General features: G+C 42.5%; 1 protein-coding gene across 1 annotated transcript in view; it reads left to right on the top strand.

Moving 5' to 3' along the window:
- Positions 1 to 3,155: 3,155 nt before the first annotated feature.
- LOC144769217 (galactose-specific lectin nattectin-like) overlaps positions 3,156 to 21,527 on the top strand; it is a 99,832-nt gene continuing 81,460 nt past the window's right edge. The window contains exons 1-2 of the mRNA XM_078653260.1: positions 3,156 to 3,236; positions 9,147 to 9,194. Coding sequence (XP_078509386.1) covers positions 9,152 to 9,194 — 43 coding nt within the window. The 5' untranslated portion in view covers positions 3,156 to 3,236; positions 9,147 to 9,151. The remainder of the gene's footprint in view (positions 3,237 to 9,146; positions 9,195 to 21,527) is intronic.

The following is a 21,527-nucleotide window of genomic DNA, read 5'->3' as shown; positions in this document are numbered from 1 at the left end:
GAAGGATTTTACAGTGGGTTGAAGAGAAGCAAATTCTCTCAGACTTCCAGGCTGGTTTTAGAACTGGCACGGGGACCATTGAACAGACATTCCAGTTATTAATGATCTACTGGAAAGTGGTTGTACTGGGCAAAGGCAGTCTGTACCTTGCATTTATAGATTTGCGGACTGCCTTTGACCTGGTCCCACGTTGCCAACTCTGGAGTGTCCTTGATGCACTGGGTATCCCCTCATATTTACTTAATATGCTCATTAAGCTGCATGAAGACAACTTTGCGCAGATCAGGTGGGGAGACCAGGGACAAAAAACACCACGTATCCCTGTAAATAGGGGTGTGCGCCAGGGATGTGTGCTAGCCCCCACTCTGTTTTCATTATATGTTAACGGAGTGGTGGTGCACTTACTAAAACATCCAGCAGATGCACCTTCCCTGGCTGGTAGGAAAATTCCTACCCTCCTATTTGCGGATGACACCCTCCTGATCTCAAAAACCCCAGTGGGTCTGCAACGTCTCCTTTCCAGTTTTAAGAGCTTCTGTGATTGCAGGGGACTTGCTATTAACGTAGGGAAAACCAAGTTCCTGGTCCTAAAACCCCCGAGGAAGACTGTCAATCCACCTTCCTTGAACTCTGTCCCACTTGAGAGGGTTAAGGAGTTCGATTACTTAGGCATCCGCCTTTGTGATACTATGAGCTGGAAATCCCACCACCAAAATATGTTGTTGACCCACAAGAGGGTGGTGGGGGCCCTTCTTAAGGAACAACGTGCTTCTTCACTTAAACCTATTGCTCCTATATTGGACATCTATAGGGCAAGAGGGGTGAGTGCAGCTTTGTATGGGTCAGAACTATAGGGCGTGCAGAACATAGATCCTTTGACCCGTTCAGAAAATAAATTTCATAAAGACCTTATGGGCCTCCCGTATAGTACACCATCTCTTCCACTACTCCTAGATGCAGGTACTCGCCCAATTAGCGATCTGGCCAGGTTGCGCCCCCTTCTTTTATGGGCACGTATTTGGAGGGTTCCAGAACTGACCAGTTATGCAGAAGGTCTAAGGGACATTCTTCTAACATCTGGCTGGCACAAGGTTCGTTGGCTAAAGGAAGTTAAGCGCCTCCTTTTTGACCTTGGCCTTGAAGATGCCTGGTCTAACGGATCTGCCCCGCCCAAGCCGATCTTGAAGAAACTATACTGGGCCTGGGTGGCCAATGGCAGGAATAGCAATGCCAATTTGTGCAGAACGTCTGTAGAGTTTTTGATGGTTAAGGAGGTGCCCTTTTGTGAACCTTATCTGGACATGATCACAAAAACCTGGGACAGAGCACTATATTTTAAATTCAGGGTGGGCCTACTTCCAGTAAGGAAACTGACTGCCAGCTGGAAGGTACCGGCACAGACGACTCCTTTTTGCCCCTTTTGTGCGAATAGGCCTGAGTCAGTTTCTCACCTACTGTTCGAATGCTCTGCATATGCAGCTCCTCGCCGCAAATGGCTGAAGCCACTCTGTAGGAGCCTTGGAACTAGATCGCACAAAGAGGCTTTACGAATCTTAAGATCAGACCCATGCCTCTTGTTTGCTTGTGGCCTGGCCAAATTTCTTGGTTGGGCATGGCGAGTCAGATCCTCTAGGCTTCTGTATCTTGTATAAATAACTGTTTTAGCTTGTTCCTATATGCAATCCCTTGTTTCTTCTTAAATATGAAATGTATGTTTTTACTTATCCACTGAATTTTATACTGCTTTTATTGTCTTGTAATGTTTTTTAAGATATGAGAACTATATCGAAATAAAGCTTGTTACTACTACTACTACGTATACCATGACCTTATGTCTGCATATAACTGCCCCAAAGATAAATAAGGCCCATATCAGGAATACCTAGTGCATGTACAGAATGATATGTATGAACACAAGGTGATAAATGTTGTTATCTGATTGGGCCCAAGTAGCAGCCTTGTTTGTTTGATAATTGTCTGGAAATGACAGAGCTTGTGTGAGCAGACGCAGGGTTGGCCGATAACATTGGCTCCCGTTTCATATAACATAAGCTGCTTTGCAAATAAACACCCAATTCAAACCCCTGCCGACAACCGTGTCGAAACCATAAATATTTTTGTAGGAACATCTGCATCGATTAATACAAAAACACCAAGGCACTATATATTCTTTTTTACATACCACCATGCTAGTCATGCACAGTACTGCATTTCTATTTGTTCAATGTACCTCATCTGTGCCAAAGATGCCATTCTCCATTGCCTGACTGTTAAATTCATCAAACTGATATAAAATGTAAAATAACTGTTAGCACAGTCCATCGGGTTGTGTTTACAGTAGAAGAACTCATTTTATTTTCCAGCACAGTATATGTTCAAGAAAAGTTGTGCTGCAGTGGACAGAAATATATTTAAGTAATGTATGTAATATTTGGGTCTGAGTATTGGCAACAAGATTATTTGACCCTTGCTGACTGTGCAGGAAGGCTTGGAGGGAAAAACTTGGATACTCTAATGCACAACCGAATATGAGATTTCAAGTTCCCCATGTCTTAATCTTGCTGACAGGCTATCAACAGCGTTTCGACTATGATGCTGTTGAAGACACAGGATTATTATGGATAACTATGATAGCCTTTGGCAAAAACTCCCAATTCCCCATTTTCATGCTGTTTCTTCATTACAAATGACCTACTCTATATAATAATACCATCGGGTCTATATATGTTATGTTCAGTCTCAAACAAATAATAAGGCGATTGACATGTTACTATTTGTGAAAAAGTTTGTTTAAAAAGTACTTGATGTACATGATACACAAATTAACCGCAAGTGATAACGTTGTAATTCCTAAGACGTGGTGAGAAGGGTCACAGCAAAATGACACCATTGGTCCTGTAAAAAAGAAGAAAGCTATTCATATTATTCAGGGAAGTAGGCCATTTTGTGCCAGCTGTGTGATGGCGATGAAAAAATGGGAACATTCCTGATATAACCTTGATAGACAGGAGAAAAGCCATCAAGCAGGAAATGCACCTATATCTTTGCATGCAACCAAGAAGGGATAACCAGTCTAGGACGTTTACATACAGGAAATATGTGGGGGACCAGAAAGTGTTTAATTATTTGCATATGCCTGCTAATATAAGGAGACCAGAAGATCACTGAAATTCAACTGCTGTTTTTGACACACAGTCAGTTATTAACTGTGAAGCTTGCTGACCCTGCTTTGCCAGGTAAGTCTTTGCTCATTAATCAGGGAGTTAAACTGTTACTAATCCTTGCATCCTGCAACAAGGGCACTGTATAGAGAAAGGGGACAGTGTGTGGCAAGGAGGTTCAGCTGTGTGTGGGAATAGGATGCATTGCGGGGTAGCTCAGGATAAGGCTTATTTGCATGAGGGGGAGACGAGAGAGTTGGAGGTAGATTATAGCGAGGGATGTTTTTCCATTGCAACAAGATGCTGCCTTAGCTGCCTTTTTTTTTCGTTTTACATGCACAAAGTTGTGAGGTGACAGATGTCGTAATTTTGAACACACAAAATGTACAAAAGTGTAAGTCTTAAGCAATAACTTGACAATGGTGCTGGAAATTTCAGGGCAGTTTTTTTCAACATTTGACACAGCACAACTTTAGCAGCTTGCTGTGCTGTGTGAAATGGAGAGGACTGCAATGCGCTAAATCTACCAGGAAATGGGGCATATCTGCTCTCTGCCTGTGCTGCCGCGCTATGAGCTGCCTAGCGTCAATGCATGTACCCTTGTTGGTACTAAATCCTGGTGCAAGGGTGCCTGCGTTGCATGAAGGATAGTTTTGGTGCATGAAGGAATAACTCCTGCACAAAAACAATCCATAGAGGCGTTTCCCTCTTTCTAAGTGTGCTGCAGAATGCAGAATGCAACACACTAACAAAGAGGAAACAAGAAGGAAAAATAAACATATTTCTCCTTGTTGCACATACATTTTATACACAATCCCAGGCTTATCAGTCTTGATAAATTTGGAAATGCACCAAAAAAACAGGGGTCGATGAGAACACCCATGCTCCAACTTTGTAACGCCTTCTTGGCACAGAGTAATGCAGGGCTGCGACGCTGCCTTGCATTACTCTAGATTTATCAAGCCACACAGAGCAACGCAATCCTTTGGTAAATGTCGGCCTTCATATCTAGAACGTGGACACTCTTGAGTGGAGAATTGCCAGATTGATATTAGTGACCTACTATGCAGTATGTCCTTGGTTTGGCAAAAACAGACCACAAGTGAATTCACTATTATTTACCTGCTTCTATAAAACACTTTTACATCCAAATAGTGTTTGTGAACTCTAGAATGGAAGGGAGACATGAATCCAAGTCTGCTAGAAACTGCAACTGATGCTTGCAGGCAAAGAGCTTGGTTTTGGGAGATTTTCTTAAAATTTACACGTTTTGCCAATGTTGGCATATTATTGCTAACTTGAACCTTTTAAACTTTTGATTCCTAAAGTTTGTGGATTTGCAAAATGCTCGCCTTGTACTGCTGCCAGGATGGAGATGGTTTCTCTGACTGTTGCAACAGACCTCATTGTGGAGGAGAAATGCTATGATGCCATGGTAGCACAGGAGTGTTCCTACAGTGGTTGGTTGAGTGCAGTTTTAGCTCTTCTGGACAAGTTTGTTAAGGTTTGTGAGGTATGCTAGTAATGTTATTCCTCAATAATACCAATGCTGTACCTAATCTGCTTGTGGAACGGATGTTGTCCTGCTACCCTTGATGTGCATTGTTGTGTCTGAGAAGTGTCTATTTTGTAAAATAAGTGCTGATGACCATATTTTTCTCTGAAACTTACAGAATGCCCAATGCCAAACTTTTACAATTGTGATTCCACCTCATGCCTCTTTCAACCAACCATACACTTGCATGCACTTTCTCTCACTTTTACAGACCCTTTTTCATCCCTGCTTCTTACGTTCCCACTCTTTTCTTAGTATTCTCTTCCCCTTTCTTAACCCCTTTTCTCCCTTTAATGTTCTTGCTCTGTATCAATGACTACTGAGGAAAAATATGTTCACGTCCCCAAGAAACAGTGCCAGACATATTCACACAACAAATATTCACAATATGCCAGCTCTTTCTTTGTGGGCATCTTGCAATCATCACCATTGGTATGCATTGTCTGAGAACTGGAAGCTTCACCTACTACACTTATTATGGGTGTAAGGGATGGTGCATGATTGTAGTGTACCTGCTTCCTTGGCATTTGAACAGCAGATGCTGCACTGTACTTGCACTGTAAACGTGTTTCCTCATGAAACGCATTCACTAACTTTACCTGTTCATTGTCAGTGAAGGACAATGCACAAGCTTCTACCATATACCATACTTGCTTCATACCTGTGTCAGAGAACATGCACTGTGGATATTTGACACAGTGAGTGTTGGTTGAGTGTAAGAAGCTCTTGCAACTGTACCAGCTATATGTATGAGTGTACCATACACTGAGAATGGCTGTCCAGTAGCTTCTCTCTTCAAGAAGGAAGCCAGAATGGTACCTGCTCTTTTTCTTAGGTAACTTTACACCGCAGATGATTTTACTGTTCTTGCTCATGAGAGAAGTCTGAAATGTGCATCTCTGACCGGTCCTGTACTATACTGTACCTGTTGTATGTGAGGAAAGATTGCACTACAGGTGCACTTTGTCTGAGACGGTAGCTTGTACATACATATTTGTATTATAACAGTTCTGTGTGAGCAAAGCATGCTTTCTTTGCCACTTCGATATAATCCACATTTGTAAATCGCGAAAAATCACCCGTAAGGGTCTCTAGGCGCTGGGGGCCGTCGGGAAGATTAAGCAAGCTATTGCCCAGAGTCACATGGTGCTGGGCTATTCTGCCACCGGTGCCGGGGATCGAGCCGTGATCCCCAGATTCCAGCGTCAGTCACCCTGGCCGCAGCCAGTCAGTATAGTGAAAACTTTCACTGCTGCTCTTACTGTGCATGTTCTGTGCATGGTGGCATTAATATCTTTTTTCACCATATGCACTCAGCAACCTACTGCCAATAACAGCCACTGCTAGCATTTTGATGCCTTTTCCAACTGAGATAATACTCTTATGAGATTCTCGCAGTATTACTCCCACCATGTTACCAAGACTTATATCGCTCTCCAAGAAACCTCTTGTTCAGCTTGTCTTGGCATATTTAGGGGCATGTTATCAAGATAGGCGATACAATTTTCGCTGTTTTTGCTGCAGAAAACTGCTGCTAAAACTGCAATAATGGGCTTGATAATATGCTCTATGGAATTCCAATTGAAGCCCATGTTAGATGTGAAGGACATCTAACATGGGCTTCAATTGGAATTCCATAGAGCATATTATCAAGCCCATTATTGCAGTTTTAGCAGCAGTTTTCTGCCGCTAAAAGGGCGATACATTTATCGCCTGTCTTGATAATATGCCCCATAGTCCCTACACATTTAATTTACAGAAGCTACGCTGCATTGCTCTCCTTCGTCATATATATTAAAGGCTCCATGTGCTACACTGGCAATAGCTTTGCTATACTATTCAATGATGTCCTTCTAGTTCTTATGGTGCCATACAAAACGCTTCCACACATTTCCAATAAGCACACCATGTATATGCACAGCACAAATGAGTAGTTACATTTACACTCCGTCTTCTCCTGTTCCGCTTCTGCTCATCTTTATATGAATTCACCACTCCATAATGCAAACTTTGATTTAAAATGTTATACTTTATCAACCATTACCATAGAAAAGGTTAGTTTAGTATTTACAAATTGGCGATCTGACAAAAAAATTCAAGCATGAACAATTGCAAAAAGTTAATTGGTTAACATGACTAATTATAAGGCCGGGCCAACATGACCCAATATTTTCATAATTTGTAGACAGTTACATAATTATGTGGTGGCAAATTAAAGATAACCAAATATAGAATTTCTAGAATATTGTTGATGTATCATGTAGCCCCAGTGAAATTATAGAACATCTAACACATGTAGTGTCACAACTTTCATAACCTCTCTTCTCCAAGAGACCCCTATTCTGTATTAACGCCTCCCTTATTGCACTTTCCTTGCATCACCATCACTCAATCCCCAGGAAGAACTATGGGGCATATTATCAAGAAAGGGTGATACATTATCGTCGCTTTTATTGGCAGGAAACTATGGGCTTGATAATATGCCCTTGTGAATTCCCGTAGAAGCTCAGGTTAACATCAGAACCTGGGCTTCTATGGGAATTCACAAGGGCATAATATCAAGCCCATTATCGCCGCTTTAGCGGCAGTTTCCTGCTGATAAAAGCAGCGATAATGTATCGCCCTTTCTTGATAATATGGCCCCAAAAACTTTTCTCTATGACTAATCGAGAAATAGCACGCCTCTTCTATCAGATTTAGATTCATCTTTATGGCAATAGTCTAACCCTCTTGATCATGAAGTTCAATATTGGATTTTAACCTGGGTTGTGACCCTAATGTGATGTATTGAAGGTTACTTAAAACAACATTTCTTCAAACTGCAGATCTAGTGTTTCCTTACTGCATGCTTGGTGACTCAAAGGTTTAATATTCATCCCTCTTTTTGCCCCCATGAGTCTGAAGCTAATTTGCCAATATTTAAATTGTGTTATATTTCTATGAATGAATACATTCCATTTTTATTGAATCATTATTGATTACATTGTGAGCAATGCACCCTGCTAACCATGCTTGGAAGAAAGTGGGTGTCGTTCATTGCAAATTAAACTCACTTAAGTAAGCTTTTGCCAGAGACCCGTGTTATTTACAATTCCACACCTATTCAATCATTAATCTAAATACACAAGATGGTTCCAACGCACAGGTGCTCTATTTCTGGGGTTAACTATTCAAAAACCCCTATATCATACAATTGCTATTCACAGATGTGGGATAAGTACTCTGTCAGAAGTTAGAGTATTCCATGTTTAGCCAAAAGAAAAACTAAGATTACATATCTGTTCTAATACAATTGTACAGTTAATCAAGTATGAGGTTGCTTGTTTCAGAGTATTATTCTTTATTTGTCTCCATATGTGGGTGACTACACAGACAACATGTTTCATTCTGAAAACAATGGGACATCTTCAGGGCTGATAAACATAAGTAAACTATGACACATGTTAAAATCACTTTTACTGCAATAGTAAGATCAGGACATAACAAACGAGTAATAACAACAAACACATTAATTACATATATGGCCAAACAGTTTATAAAATGTCTTATTTTGTGATCCTGCTTGGAAAAGTGTGTTTTATGTATGCCCAATTTACAAGCTTCGCAAGTTGTACAATTGAAATCCGATGGTTGATCTGGCGTGCAGGTTCTCTAGTTGAAGAGGCTATGTAGCTTGCAATCTCTTTGTTCAATCAATGATACCTTTACCGACTTTCAATGCACAGGCAGGAGTCTATTTCAAACTAAAGACCACAACTGTTTCCAAGTAGTCACTTATGGCAATCTTTTTGTTGGACAGCTGCATCTACCCTCTCACGTACGTTAGACAATGCAGTTCCACAAACACTAGCCATTCCACACCTATCCCTTTGGAGCAATAGACATGCTGCCTCCTAGGGAAGTGACTCTTCCTAACCATCTCTCAATTTCTGTCCACATCAGCTTCTAAACTATGTAAGGAGTTTGGTTACCTGTCTGTTCATCATTCGGTAAGCTTTAGGCACTTAACGAGATAAACAAACCCATCCTTTCAGGCTCTTTGCTACTTTTCAATACTCCTTGCTTTAGATTCATTTGGGTTGTTTATAGCCTCCTAACTTCTTGGGTAGGAATCTGCTTGAGTTGAGATTTCACTGTAGAAATATTGTTAATTCAATATCAACGGCCCCAACAGCGCTGGGATGCCAGGCTTCACATTGGGGGCACCCAGGAGTGGACATTTCACAGGGAAAAGTCAGTAAGGGTTCCAGTTGGGGTATAAATGCGCTTTAAAAGTACAAATTCATTTAATTTAATTTAATTTTGCATGTTTTTCCTTTGTTAATGTGTGGGGAAGGCTGACTACAATATATTAAGCTTCTTTATGAATCTTCCTGAGCACATCATAAGAAAATCACCAAAACACGCCTAATTTTCTCTTTTATTTTCAGAAACCATGAAAATGTTCGGCATTCTGCTTCTCTTCTTGATAATAGAAGGTTTGTGATTTATGTTTTTCATAAAATGAGTGTCACTAGTTGCAGGTTCCCGTAGGTATCGAATTGTCTACTCATGTAGCTATTTTATTTATTTAATAGTGTCATAATACACAATCACATTTCTAAATAGTATTAAGCCTGTGGGGACATTGCGTATATTTAGTTTAAATTCTGGATTGACTTGATAGTGAGAAGGGAAATGGTTGCATTTTCATGTTTTGGCAGAAGGCTCAAAGTACAAAATATAAGGGTGGGACATTAAACACTTTGATTGAGAGATGTAGAGCACATTAGCACATGGACATTAAATACATTGAAACAAAGTAAATAAAATAGACACTAACCTTGCTGCACATCCTCTTCGTCCAGTCCGGGTGTTGTCTCCTCCAGCAAGGGCCCCAGACAGCTCCCCTATTCAATCCTGGATCTGTTCTCATACTGTTCACCAGCATGAGAGAAGTGCCAGGGTTGGGTGGAGAGGGCTCTGTCTACACTCCCAAGAGCACTGAAGGTGCTTTCTCCCAACCCAGCTGTATAAGACTGTGGGTAAGAAAGGTTTACAGTGCATGTGTCTGTCTGGCCGTCGCAAGACTGCCGGCCAACGTGGCATGTGCACTTTAAACTTAAGTGGCCAGATCACCACTCCGCCATGCTGCTTCCACTCTGTAGCAATGGCCCTGCCTCGTCCTAACACTCATCTTGGGATGCAGGTTAGTGTAAAATAAAACTGTAATAAATTAACTATATTCAATTTTTTCATCCCTCTGGGATTGCTTGGGAATATTTAAATTATGGGGTGATGCTCCCTCCCCTTTCAACCAGGACTTTTCCCAGGTAAATCTTGATAGGTTTTGTCTGCCAAAACTTTCCTCAGTAAAAGAGCGAGGCATATGGTAAATACGAGAAAACACTTAAGTTCAATTCCTGTGCAACTTGAATTTAGGGCCAAACAAGGGTGGCTACCAAAATGGAGACAAGAGGTGCAGTGGCATAGCAATTACAACAAGTGCCCTAATGCAAGCAGGGAAAGTGGTCTCTCATCTCTTGGTTTGTTAGTAGAAAACAGGTATACTTTGAGTACAGGGGCACTCATACCCACTGAGCCCTGGTGTCAATGCACCTCCTGCACTATTAACAGTTATAACGATGAGGAAGAGAGACTCATTAAATGAAGGAGGCTTAGGATATAATGGTGGAGTGAAGTCTTGAGCATATGCACTGGAAGTAGAGGATTGGGGGGCTGTAGCTCCCCCCCCACACAAGTAACCATGCTGGAGTTCAAAAGGTGGATGAGCAATACCGATGCCTTTACATTCTGTGTTTTTCTTGTCACTTTCTCTGTGGATTTAGTGACAAAGGGCAAATGTCAGTCTATGACTTCTGATAAATCATTGATTAGTCAGAAACCAGTATTTATTTGTACTTCTCTGACTGCAAAGTGGGAGGATTTTCTAAAAGTGGCCTAGATGAGTATCTTTATCAAAGTAAAGGCTGTGAGACATCTGCTTTTTTTCTAACATGCAACAACATCTAAGTACCTATTATAAATTATACACATAATTTAAAAGATACCAGCAATTAGTAAAGCATGAATTAATTCTGAAATGTAATGGAAACAAAGATTTTAATAGGATCAAAACAAATCACGATGTTATAATATTAAATATTGGCTGAAACCCAATTTCCATACATTATTGTTTGTGCACTATATAGTTTTTCCCGTGTATGGATTAAGTGGGCCTTTTAGTGGAAAATGTGCTGTCTGTAAATGACAATGCATTACCACACGGGGTCGTATTCTGTACCCTGTACACTTTCCCTATCTGCCCCCTGGCACACCTCTCCAAAGTGTGCCAGGTGCAAACAGGGAAGGGGCACCATATTGGAAAGAAGGCGCTGCCACAAACTCGCACTGGTCTGAGGGCAGCACATTCAAGTGAAATACCGAACTGCTGCTTTAATGCCACTCCAGGTTTCAGAGTGCAGACGACAACCAATGAATGACTGCACCCACCCGCCTATACACAGATTTTTGGGGGGTCCATAGGGCCCCCTTTTTCCCCTCCAAAGGGCTGATTTTAAGAGGTGCACTGAAAGTACAGCATCTTTTAATGGGTCACTTTCAGTGCACCTCTTAAGGGCATTATTTGCCTTGGCACCCATGTCCAAAAAAATGACACTGTGCAGAGCAAAAGCAATTAGCTAATTTGCATGCGGCCACGCCCCCATACAAATGAGGGAATGCTCTCTCTCTAAATGTGTGCCTGCAATATCAATATTGCAGAAGGGGGCACAGAAAGCACATGCTTGCTGCATCCCCAGGGCACATTATATAATGTGGTCCCAGTGCTACAAAATGCACTGCCTGCTAAATACCACACCCTTACAACTCTCCTGCTGAGTCTAATGACGTCCTGATATAAGATTAATATAACATTAATGGCAGCAGCCTCACTCTAAATACTCTTTCAGCACCACTGGTGTCAAGCGCTACCTGGGAATCAGGTAGTAAAGATCAAACTACGGAAAACATTATTTTCAAGGAATTAGGAGAGAGATAGGATGAGAGAGAAAGAAGAAAAGCTGAGAAAAACATTAGCAGAGCAGTCCAGAGAGACACACAGCAACAGCAGGGGGGTATGGTAAGAGAATTGACTCCACGTGACACATTGTATAGTGGAAGGTTAGGAGGCAACAGAGAGAGAATCTGGAAAAAAAGATTAGCAGCACAGTGTGATAGATTGCCTTGGGAAAGATTATCTGGTGCAGTAAAGGAGGACAGTAGAAATGGCAGGGGTGCAGCTATCAATAGTGCAGCAGGTGCTGTGACACAGAGGATAGTCAAATATTCATTATTAAAATTAGCCATTTCAACAGCTAATGTATAGGAAAGAGCATTCAAAGTACACACATATATCGATGCCGACTCTGATTGAGAACCGAGGCCAAATCACACAAAGAAAATACACAACATATATATTTATTCAAAGGAAAATATGTCAGAGCAGATTAGCCACCTTCAATGGGAAATACTCGCTTATTCCAAGAGCAGACCATTCTACCATTTTGGAAATGGACATTTCGAGTTCATGCTCATTCCAAATGTTGGTGATCAAACTGCCCGAACTATTCACAACATTTAAAGAACTGTTGAGGTCCATAAACTGAATAATAATTAAAAATATATAAATAACATCAAATTGAGAAACTCTGGGATAGAGGCTCTTTATTCACTTAGCATGAGGATAGAGTATCTTGTTACACCACTGGAAAAGAAGGGCATTCCAAGCAATGAGAGATAGTGTATGTAGCTAGAAGAATAGAAAGCAGAGACCAGCAGCACCGCAGAACTATAATAGAAGAGTCAATGAAATGCGTTGAGACAACATTATTGCATTTCTAAAGTAAAGCTGATGTTTGCGAGATACTTCAAACTCAATTCTGAACAGACATTTCTGCTTTCAGTTGCTTTCAGACTGAAGTTTCTCATGAGTTACATAGAGACATTTTGTCATCTATGACGAGGATGTTTATTAGATTCTTTAAAATGTCTATGTGTTTAAGTAGTATTATTGCTATTTGTAGATCTACAGGATTTATCTAGTTCAGGCGTCTTCCGCTTGTGAGATCTGTATTGATTTTAGTTTTCCCACCAGTGGCAGCCCCTCCATAATGGACGAAGGAGCATAGGCCACCTGCTGCCAGTGCAGTAAAATTGAAAAATAAAATGGTAATAAGATTAATTACTGTTTAATTTTTCACTAGTCCCAGACAGAGCAGTGTTTAGGGGTGGAGCATTGCTGCTGACTGGCATCAAGGGAGTGGTGCTCACTCCAGTTTACACTGCGCATGTTACTTTGGCCGGCTGTCTTTTGAGGGACACTGACATGCGCAGTGGTAACCTTTCCACTAGCTGTCTCAGGCTTCTGGGTGGAGAGCAGGTTTAGGTCTCCTTTGCTTGCTGGGGCAACAAGCCACCTCGCTGCAGCCAAGCCTGATGCTGCTCTCATGAAACTCATCTGCAGCATGAGAACAGCATCGGAATTGCAAAAGAGGGTTGCCTGAGGCTCCATGAGATGCTTTCGCACTGATGGCATCCAAGAAGGAAGAAGAAAACAAGGAGGAGAGGGAAACCCTGAGGAAAGTGTGGTTAAGTACATTTAAAAAAAAATCTTTTTGGCCCCTGTTGGGTTTGGCCCCTTCTTAATGCCCCTCCAAGGTCGAGGGTCACCGCCCAGCATTGACTCACCCATTATTTACATCCAATGCTACCACTGGCATAAACTTGAGCTCAAGGAAGAATGAATGTGCAATTTATGTTTGCTTTCTTTTGACTCGCAAGGATGTATTTTGTCTAGAATTGGTCACAGTCAATTGTCTAGAACACTTAATCGAGCAAACAGAATGAAAATTCCAAACTGGTTCAGAAAAATAGAGTAATGTTAATAAATAAAATGACAGAATAGAATAAGTGGAACAAAAGATATGATTTTTAAAAGGGAAAAGGAAAAGCTGACAAGTAGCAAGATATTTATATCAAGTGATATTGTAGTTGGATGAATATCAGCTTAAGCTGTCAAATGAGTAGTTGTTAGAAACTGGGTTTTAGTTCAGGGGATGTTAACCCTTCTCAAACTCAATCCCCAATCCTAATCAAGGTGGATCACAGAAGTCAATAAATTGACCTGTGCTTAACCCTCTGAAAGCTTGGAACAAAAGCAGTCAGGCTTAACATAGAATCGCTGTGTTAAGTATTTATGCAGAACATAAACAGTATTAAAACACAACACAAGAAAACCCTCAAACCAGTTTAGAAAAATAAAGTACATTTTAATAAATTAAATAACACCAAAACCCTACAAGACTAAGGAAAAGTAAAATGTTAGGGCCTACTGTGGTGGAGCACGTTTTTTCTATGAGCAGTGGGTTGGGCCCTCTCTGGGCTTACCATTTGACTTGGAAGGAAAAATGTCTGAGAAGGTACACTTTAGTGAGGGCAAGGCAGCAGGTATTATTGGAGAAATAAATCAGGTATCCATTGAAAGAAGTCGAGGTTAAGAATCCTAGGTTCACTGTTTTGAAATTTCCAGTGGGACAATGGTGCAAACTGACAGATAAGGGCTCCAAAGGGCAGGATACCTTGTCTGAGAAGGACCACTGTACAGAATTTGCTGCTGTAGAGAAGGTTGTAGAGGGAGCTACCTTAAAGTCAGGCAGATTGGAGAAGTGTGGCTCACTGGTTAGAGCGGCAGACTCTGAAGCAGAGATCAGGCCTGGGACCAGGGTTCAAGTCCCGACGCGGCAGCGTCTTGAGCTCAATGTCTGCGGACTCGATAATTCTCGCCTCGGTGCCTACTCTAATCATGGGTCCCACGCTGCAACTCTGGGCAATAGCTTGCTTAATCTCCACAACGGCCCCCTACTACACTGGGATGCCTGGCTTCACCTTGGGGGTACCCAGGAGGGGCTTCTCACAGGGAGAGCCAGGAAGGGTTCCACAGCGTTATACAGCGCCGGGATGCCACGTTGGGGCAGCTGTGCGCTTTACAAAATACACTACATTTACATTGACGATTCACGGCGGGTGGCTCAGTGAACAGTGGGGTACCCCAGATATTTACCCACACAACAAGATGAGAGGTAGGTCACATGTTTGGCAGAGTGCAGGTCTGGCTAGGCTGGAGTACACTGTGTCTTCCATTGTGATGGGATGCAGCTTACCATGACCTATGGCAGCACAATCACTCCCTGCCGCTACATGTCAGCCTGTTTCCTTTTCCAGATCCTCCTTAATGGCACACTTCAGACTGAGGTATCTACTCCAAGCTTAAGGCCACTGGGCAAGGCAGACAAGTATCAGAGAAAAAAGAACGGGCCCCTACCAGATTTAGGGATGCAACAGCGTCTCTCTCACATCTCCTGCATCACAGAGGGCAGATGGTGTACTGCCCTATTTGTTTATTGATTAATAGCCCCTATTTATGTGGCATTTCTGGGCAAAAGCTCAATGTATCCAGCTAGAGAGCTACCATACCCCTTGCAGCCAAGCCAAACCCTTGATGTTTAAACAAAAAATGCTGTCATAAAGCTTTAAGAACAAACTGCCATCAAATGGTCAGAGTAGACAGGACCTAGATGTAATTTTAGGCTGACTGTGATTGAGCATAGGTAGATCATAGCAACTAGGTTTTACCTGGTTGCAGATTTTGCTTGCAACTCTCCAGAAAGAAAGTCGAAAATCTACAGTGGGGTAAAGGCAGCAATGTGTTACCGCAGATGGCTCCATGAGTTGGACAGCAATTGGAAGTGGTCTAATGAACCTATTGGTTCTAGAAATTTGAATTTTCCATCCAAGAATTCCACTCCCTGGCCTAGTACTTTTGATACATTTTCCCAGTCAAGATTTTCACATTTGCAAGTTGTCACAGTTTTAGAGCTTGGAATCTTTCAGCAGGGCAAGAATGCAGGCTGTAGCTGAAGAGGGTAACACACGCTTGGATAGCTTTTCCACAGAGTCCAGCTGAATCATTAGCATGGGAAAACTGAATCTTTACCCCAGTGGCTACGCATCTGTGTGATCAGCTTGACAGGTTGGTCCTGGTCCTCCAGAGGCCCTGAATTTGAAAAGGTTTCCAAGCCCAAGCGGTGTTGTTATGTTATATTATATTAGGTAATGTTATTTAGTTGTGTAGGGTTATAGTATGTGTCTCTGTATAACACACAACTCCCCTGGAAGAGAATCCGGACACTGGTAAGGTGAGAGTGGCAACAAAGATTCAGCCAAGCATAGGGAAGTGTTCCACGGCCTCAGTTGGGGGTGAGAACTCATTCTAGCAGAGGCCAGTAGCAGGGTTGAGATAACGTCCAGTTGGAAATGGTCAGATGGAAACCTCAGCAAAAGGCCTCTTGAAGCTGTATGTGGACATGTAGTTTGAGCAGAAGTCAGCTCTATGTCCCTTGGAGTTTACTTCTTTGTCCAGTCCTTTAGTGCACCTCTCAGATCACACACAGCATGTTGAGTCCTTTTGATCTTACTCAGGTCCAGCAGAGGCCCGAGGAAGGTGCCAGGGAATGCCACATGTATGCCAGGAATTAGCATTTGGGTTGGGAAACTCTTGCCATCTCCCTAACCAATGGGATACAAGTTCCCAGGGGTGAGCAGACCAATTTTGCAGCAAATCTTTTCTGACTCACTGTAAACAATTCCACAGTGCTCTCACTTCTAAAATCCAAATAGTGAAACTCTTCATCCCTTGTGACAAGACTGTATGGCAAAGAAGAGGTACAGTCAGGTTGATGAGCGGCCCCACCTCTGTGGTCACCCCAAACCAATAATGGGGAAAGCTCTACTGCCACTGAGTTGGATGCTTGTCTAACTGGGGTAACACAGGAAGGGGTATGCCCGGTGTGAGCTACGATCTGTCAGTCACATGGGAGGCCTCTTTGATATAATGTAAAATTTCTAAGCCCAACTGGCCATCCTGCCAGGGGAATAAAACACTCTGCACAGCCAGACTTTTTTTCTCTGACCTTAAAATAATTTTTACAACTCATTGATAGACATTGACCAGCTTGGACGTTTTAGGCAAGCACAGGGGAACATTTTAATAGTTATATTTCCTCAATATTTATTAAGAATCCAACTTCACCATTGAGTTGGTCTTTTAATAAAAATTAAACATAGTTTCTGAATCATTTTCCATCTAGTCCCTTACCTAGGATAGCAGAATTAATATTTAATGTTGCTCCCCAGGGAGCATTTGGGTACAAGTCACTGTAAAGACATTTTATCATTACATTTCTACATTGCCTACTTTTATAAAGCATGCTACTAGTGTAAAGGACATTTTGGACCTGCCAAAAGGACTTATTTTGACAGATAAAACTGCAGATTTTAAACTGCAAGTCAGGATACAGTGGCAGGCCAGCCTGGAGCTACGATTGTATTGCTGCTGTAGTAGATTTCACAATATGTGTGCAGTCTACGAATGACATTTAACTTCATGCCCTGAGCATACATTGTGCCATATACTAAAAAAAAATTTAAAAAAAATTGTAAATTGATACTTGTATAGTGCACTACTCACCCGCAAGGGTCTCAAGGCGCTTGTACGAATACCGCTGTGGAACCCATCCTGGCTTTCCCTGTGAGGTGTCCACTCCTGGGCACCCCCAAGGTAGAGGCCAGGCATCCTTAGTGTTGTGGGGGCCGTTATGGAGATTAAGTAAGCTATTGCCCAGAGTTGCAGAGTGGAACTCCATGATTGGAATGGGCACCGAGGTGAGAATTATCAGGTCCGTGGAATTTTGAGCCCTAGACCCGCCGAGGCGGGGAATTGAACCCTGGTCCCGGGTTAGACCTCTGCATCAGGGTTTGCCGCTCTAACCATTGAGCCACACTTCTCCATATACTGGGAGGGTAATGGCGAGGTCAATATATCAATAGTGAGTGTGCCAGTTTGACCATGTTTAAACGGGGACACAAGCGCTTTAGTACTCGTTGAAAGAGGTAAAATGACAGGTCTAAGGGCAGCAAAACAGGGGAACATTACACAATAGATGTTCTTTTCCTTTGATACTAGTCATCAGTCTCAGGGTAACAGCAACTACTACATGTTGAAATAAGCATCAATATTATTATTATTTCTTACCCTGCTCAAAGGTAGTATTTCATCTAAACGTTTTTGGGACTGCAGAGTGCTGTCCCAAGTTCATGATATCATCTTTTTTAACAAACAAATTCTTAGTTTTATAATCTGGTTTCAACTGGAATCCATATGCACAACGATGTTTTATGAACAGAATCCTATTTTTCATATTCTCTTCCAATAAAAATGCTCTTTGTGTTGCTTCCTCTTTGCATTGACTTCCTCATTGGAAATGCAAAATGTTAACAACAAAGAAAGAGGTACTTCTCCTTTAATCCAGTAGTGCTTGCTTAAGTGTTTCAAAGTGTATTTTGTAGTTTTGAAATACACAAACGTTTGGCTAACCTGTGAAATTTACTTAAACATTTGAATCACCAGTGATCCTCTACAAGGGAAATAATGATCAATGTTCAGTTTGGCATGAAGGAGGTACTGCCTGCTGCATTGCTTCCAACTCAACAGAACCCGTTATGGCCTCATACTTATGACGTTGTTTCTCATATCATGTAACCCATCGTAACTGCCAAAGCAAATTACAACATCAACACCGTCAATGAAGCTGCAAGTAGGAGCAGAACTCAAGACAATCAAGCTCCATATCAGGATTATGGTTGGCCATCTTATTCTACACTAAAGCACACAAGTGCAATGCCATAAACTGCTTCTTCTTGTAAAACTAAGGAGTTAGGCCCATATGGGCATAGGGTAGGCTGGACCCTTTTATAACAAGAACCACATAGTGTGCCTACACCTCCCTTATTTATGCACAATCTTAATTATAACGGTCGAACAATAGCTTCTTTAGTTTGACCAGGTATTTTTATTTATACCATTCGTTTTTATATTTTCCTTTGAAGACTTTTTTTATTTAAACTCATTAATGCAAAAAAATTAGACAACTGTACATTCATATATTTACTCTAATATACAATGCAATTTACAAACATAAGCAGAACAATACATATATACACTAAATAAAATACATTTTTAACATAATCCATCCCAAAAGAAACCTTTAGACAAAACAAGACATTATATATTCCTATATACTTGATTTCAGAGAATGAGGGACAAAGTCAAAGAACAAGGAGTGCAGTCAATAAATGAAAACATTCTTTAGACCAGCTATTGCTAGTTTATATTGTAGATGACCATTGACTCCTTCGAATTTGCCGATGCGTTTCGAGACCAGGAAACCAGTTCCTGGAATCACATCAGGGCTTTGTCATGTATCTACATGAGATGCAAAGAAAACAATAACGTTTTACTTACAACGTTAAGGGCTCTTCTCCATTTTAGTTACACTAATTCAGTTTAAAGTTAATCTGATTCTATACAAATCAACCTACCAGGTTGTTACAAGAAATGAGGGGCTGTAGGAAATGCTTCCTTTATTTCAAAACGCGATGATTCATGAATTTGAATTCGCTCCATATACGTAAATGTGCTTTTCGGATCATGTACTGACTCTCCAGTTTATATTCCACACACAAATCTATCGGGAAAATGACGATCATTAGTCATTTAAGAATCGTAAAGTGGACTTATTTAGAAAAACTGACCGCATTTATGACCCTAGCTTGAGAGCAGACGCTTCCCCTGCTGATACATTTGCTGATACCCATTGGAAAGATCGTTTTAATATATTTGACCGAATTTGCACATTTCTTAGTAAAACTTGCTGCTAGTTTGAGTTTTAAAATGATCCTTTTTGTGTTCATTTTTATACTTGTGCCTTGCTGGGAATTGAATTGGAGGGTGGGCTGGCGGCTATTACCGGGGAATCGAACCGGGGGCAGATAGCTTGAGGCGGCACAGCTGAGATGCCATTTTTCCTCCTGAGGGGCGGTCTAGTCGCTCTGGAGGGCAGAAAGAGGGAAGCTGCGCCAGCTCGCTCGACCCTAGCTTGAGAGCAGACGCTTCCCCTGCTGATACATTTGCTGATACCCATTGGAAAGATCGTTTTAATATATTTGACCGAATTTGCACATTTCTTAGTAAAACGTGCTGCTAGCTTGAGTTTTAAAATTATCCTTTTTGTGTTCATTTTTATACTTGTGCCTTGCCAGTCCAGTTCAGGGTTTGCAGTTAGCCGGCGGTTAGCGGCAGTGTCGTGCTGAGCGAGAAAGCAGCAGCCTCTCTGCTCCTCTGTTCCTCGTCAGCAGCCCATTCCCCTGCTCTGCGGTCTGCAGTCTGCAGCAGAGTTGAGCGTGGAGTCGAGCGGAGTTGAGCAGAGTGGGAAAGCGGGAAAGGCTGCTCCTCTGTTCCTCCACTCCTCCGTTCCTCTGCTCCCCCACCCATCATCGCCATTGCCGCAGGGACAGGAGCGCCGTGCAAAAATATGGAAGGCTGAAGGTTAGAGGCGCGAGGCGCTGGGAAAAGACCGTCCTTCTGCCCTTCCGCTCTTGGGACCTGAGGACTCTGGACCACTAAAAAATATATATATCCTGGCCCCCTCACAGCACAGTACAGTGTAATAACCAGCAATCTGTACTTCCGAATCCTTGACGTTTGCTTGCCAGCGCCAAGCGCCACGGAAACATTCCATTGGGAGACGGACGCCGCTCTCAGTGCAGTGGGGCAAGTCTGCAGCGCCTGCATGGCAGTACGACACCGCTCATAGAACCGCGGCTGGACGCCGACTGCCTCCCCGGCCCTGTGCGGCTGGCACAACTGCTGCAGGATCTCGAGAGCTGTCCGGTTCTGTACAATTGCTTTGGCACCGGAGGTCTCCGATCTTGGTACCGGATTCCGGTCGCTGCTGTGAGTGCTGAGTGGAGTTTCTCGGAGCCAGACCCGGCTTTCAAAGGTCACGTTTCCCGTCGCCTGCCACTTGCTGCTCGCTGTTTAACTTGTTCTGACTTTGGTTGTTCCCACCTGCGCTTTGCCGAAGGGGAGAGGCTCCATTGAAGCAGTTTTTTGATCCTTGCGCTGTTGAGACCCCCCACCGCCTCCCTCCCGCCGTCCTGCTGTTACTTTACACCTGTCAGCGGGGCCGCCGAGTGGAGCGAGGCGAGGGGCTGCCTACAACTCCCGGCAGCCCTCGAGGTCTCCAGCCACACCCCCAGCACGCTGCGCCAGGAGGCGCACAAAGGGCGTTATCACTCCCCCTCGCGGGACGCGAGCGGGACGCTGGGCGAAGCCTGGGTCAAGGGTGGGCCCGTTTTAGCCCGTCACAGACCGGAGGAGACTGGGCTGGGCCCACCCCCCTAACATCTACTGTCAGGTAATACTATCTTATAAAATCAAAACACGTGCTTTTTGGGTCTAAGACTCCATAATGTCCACAAGAGGCTCCAGGAGCAAAACGCGGAAAAACAAGATGATTTCTACCGGCCCTATTGACCAATTTATCAGCAAGGTCAATCAAACCATAGATGACACTGTAATGCTGATTGATAGAAGAGTCTCTTATGAACTCGATCAAGCCAGACGCTCCTCATTGGGTCTGCTGCCACAAGCAAAAACACCAAATGTACAACAACATAACATTACTACAGTGGATTTACACACTGATATCCACATAATCCCGAATACAGTCGACCTCTCAGTATCCCTACAATTATCTGATACACAACTTTCTCAGGATCTTGAGCGAACTCCTGACATCTTTGAAAGCCCGAAACTATCTCAAAATGTCCCCATGCAGAATGAAAATAAAGGGATTAGGGAAGGAGCAATTCCG

The sequence above is a fragment of the Lissotriton helveticus genome, chromosome 1_1 (genome assembly GCF_964261635.1).
Source record: "Lissotriton helveticus chromosome 1_1, aLisHel1.1, whole genome shotgun sequence".
NCBI classification, from domain to species: Eukaryota; Metazoa; Chordata; class Amphibia; order Caudata; family Salamandridae; genus Lissotriton; species Lissotriton helveticus.
The sequence above is the reverse complement of the archived record's forward strand: the minus strand, read 5'-3'. Positions and strand labels throughout refer to the sequence as shown.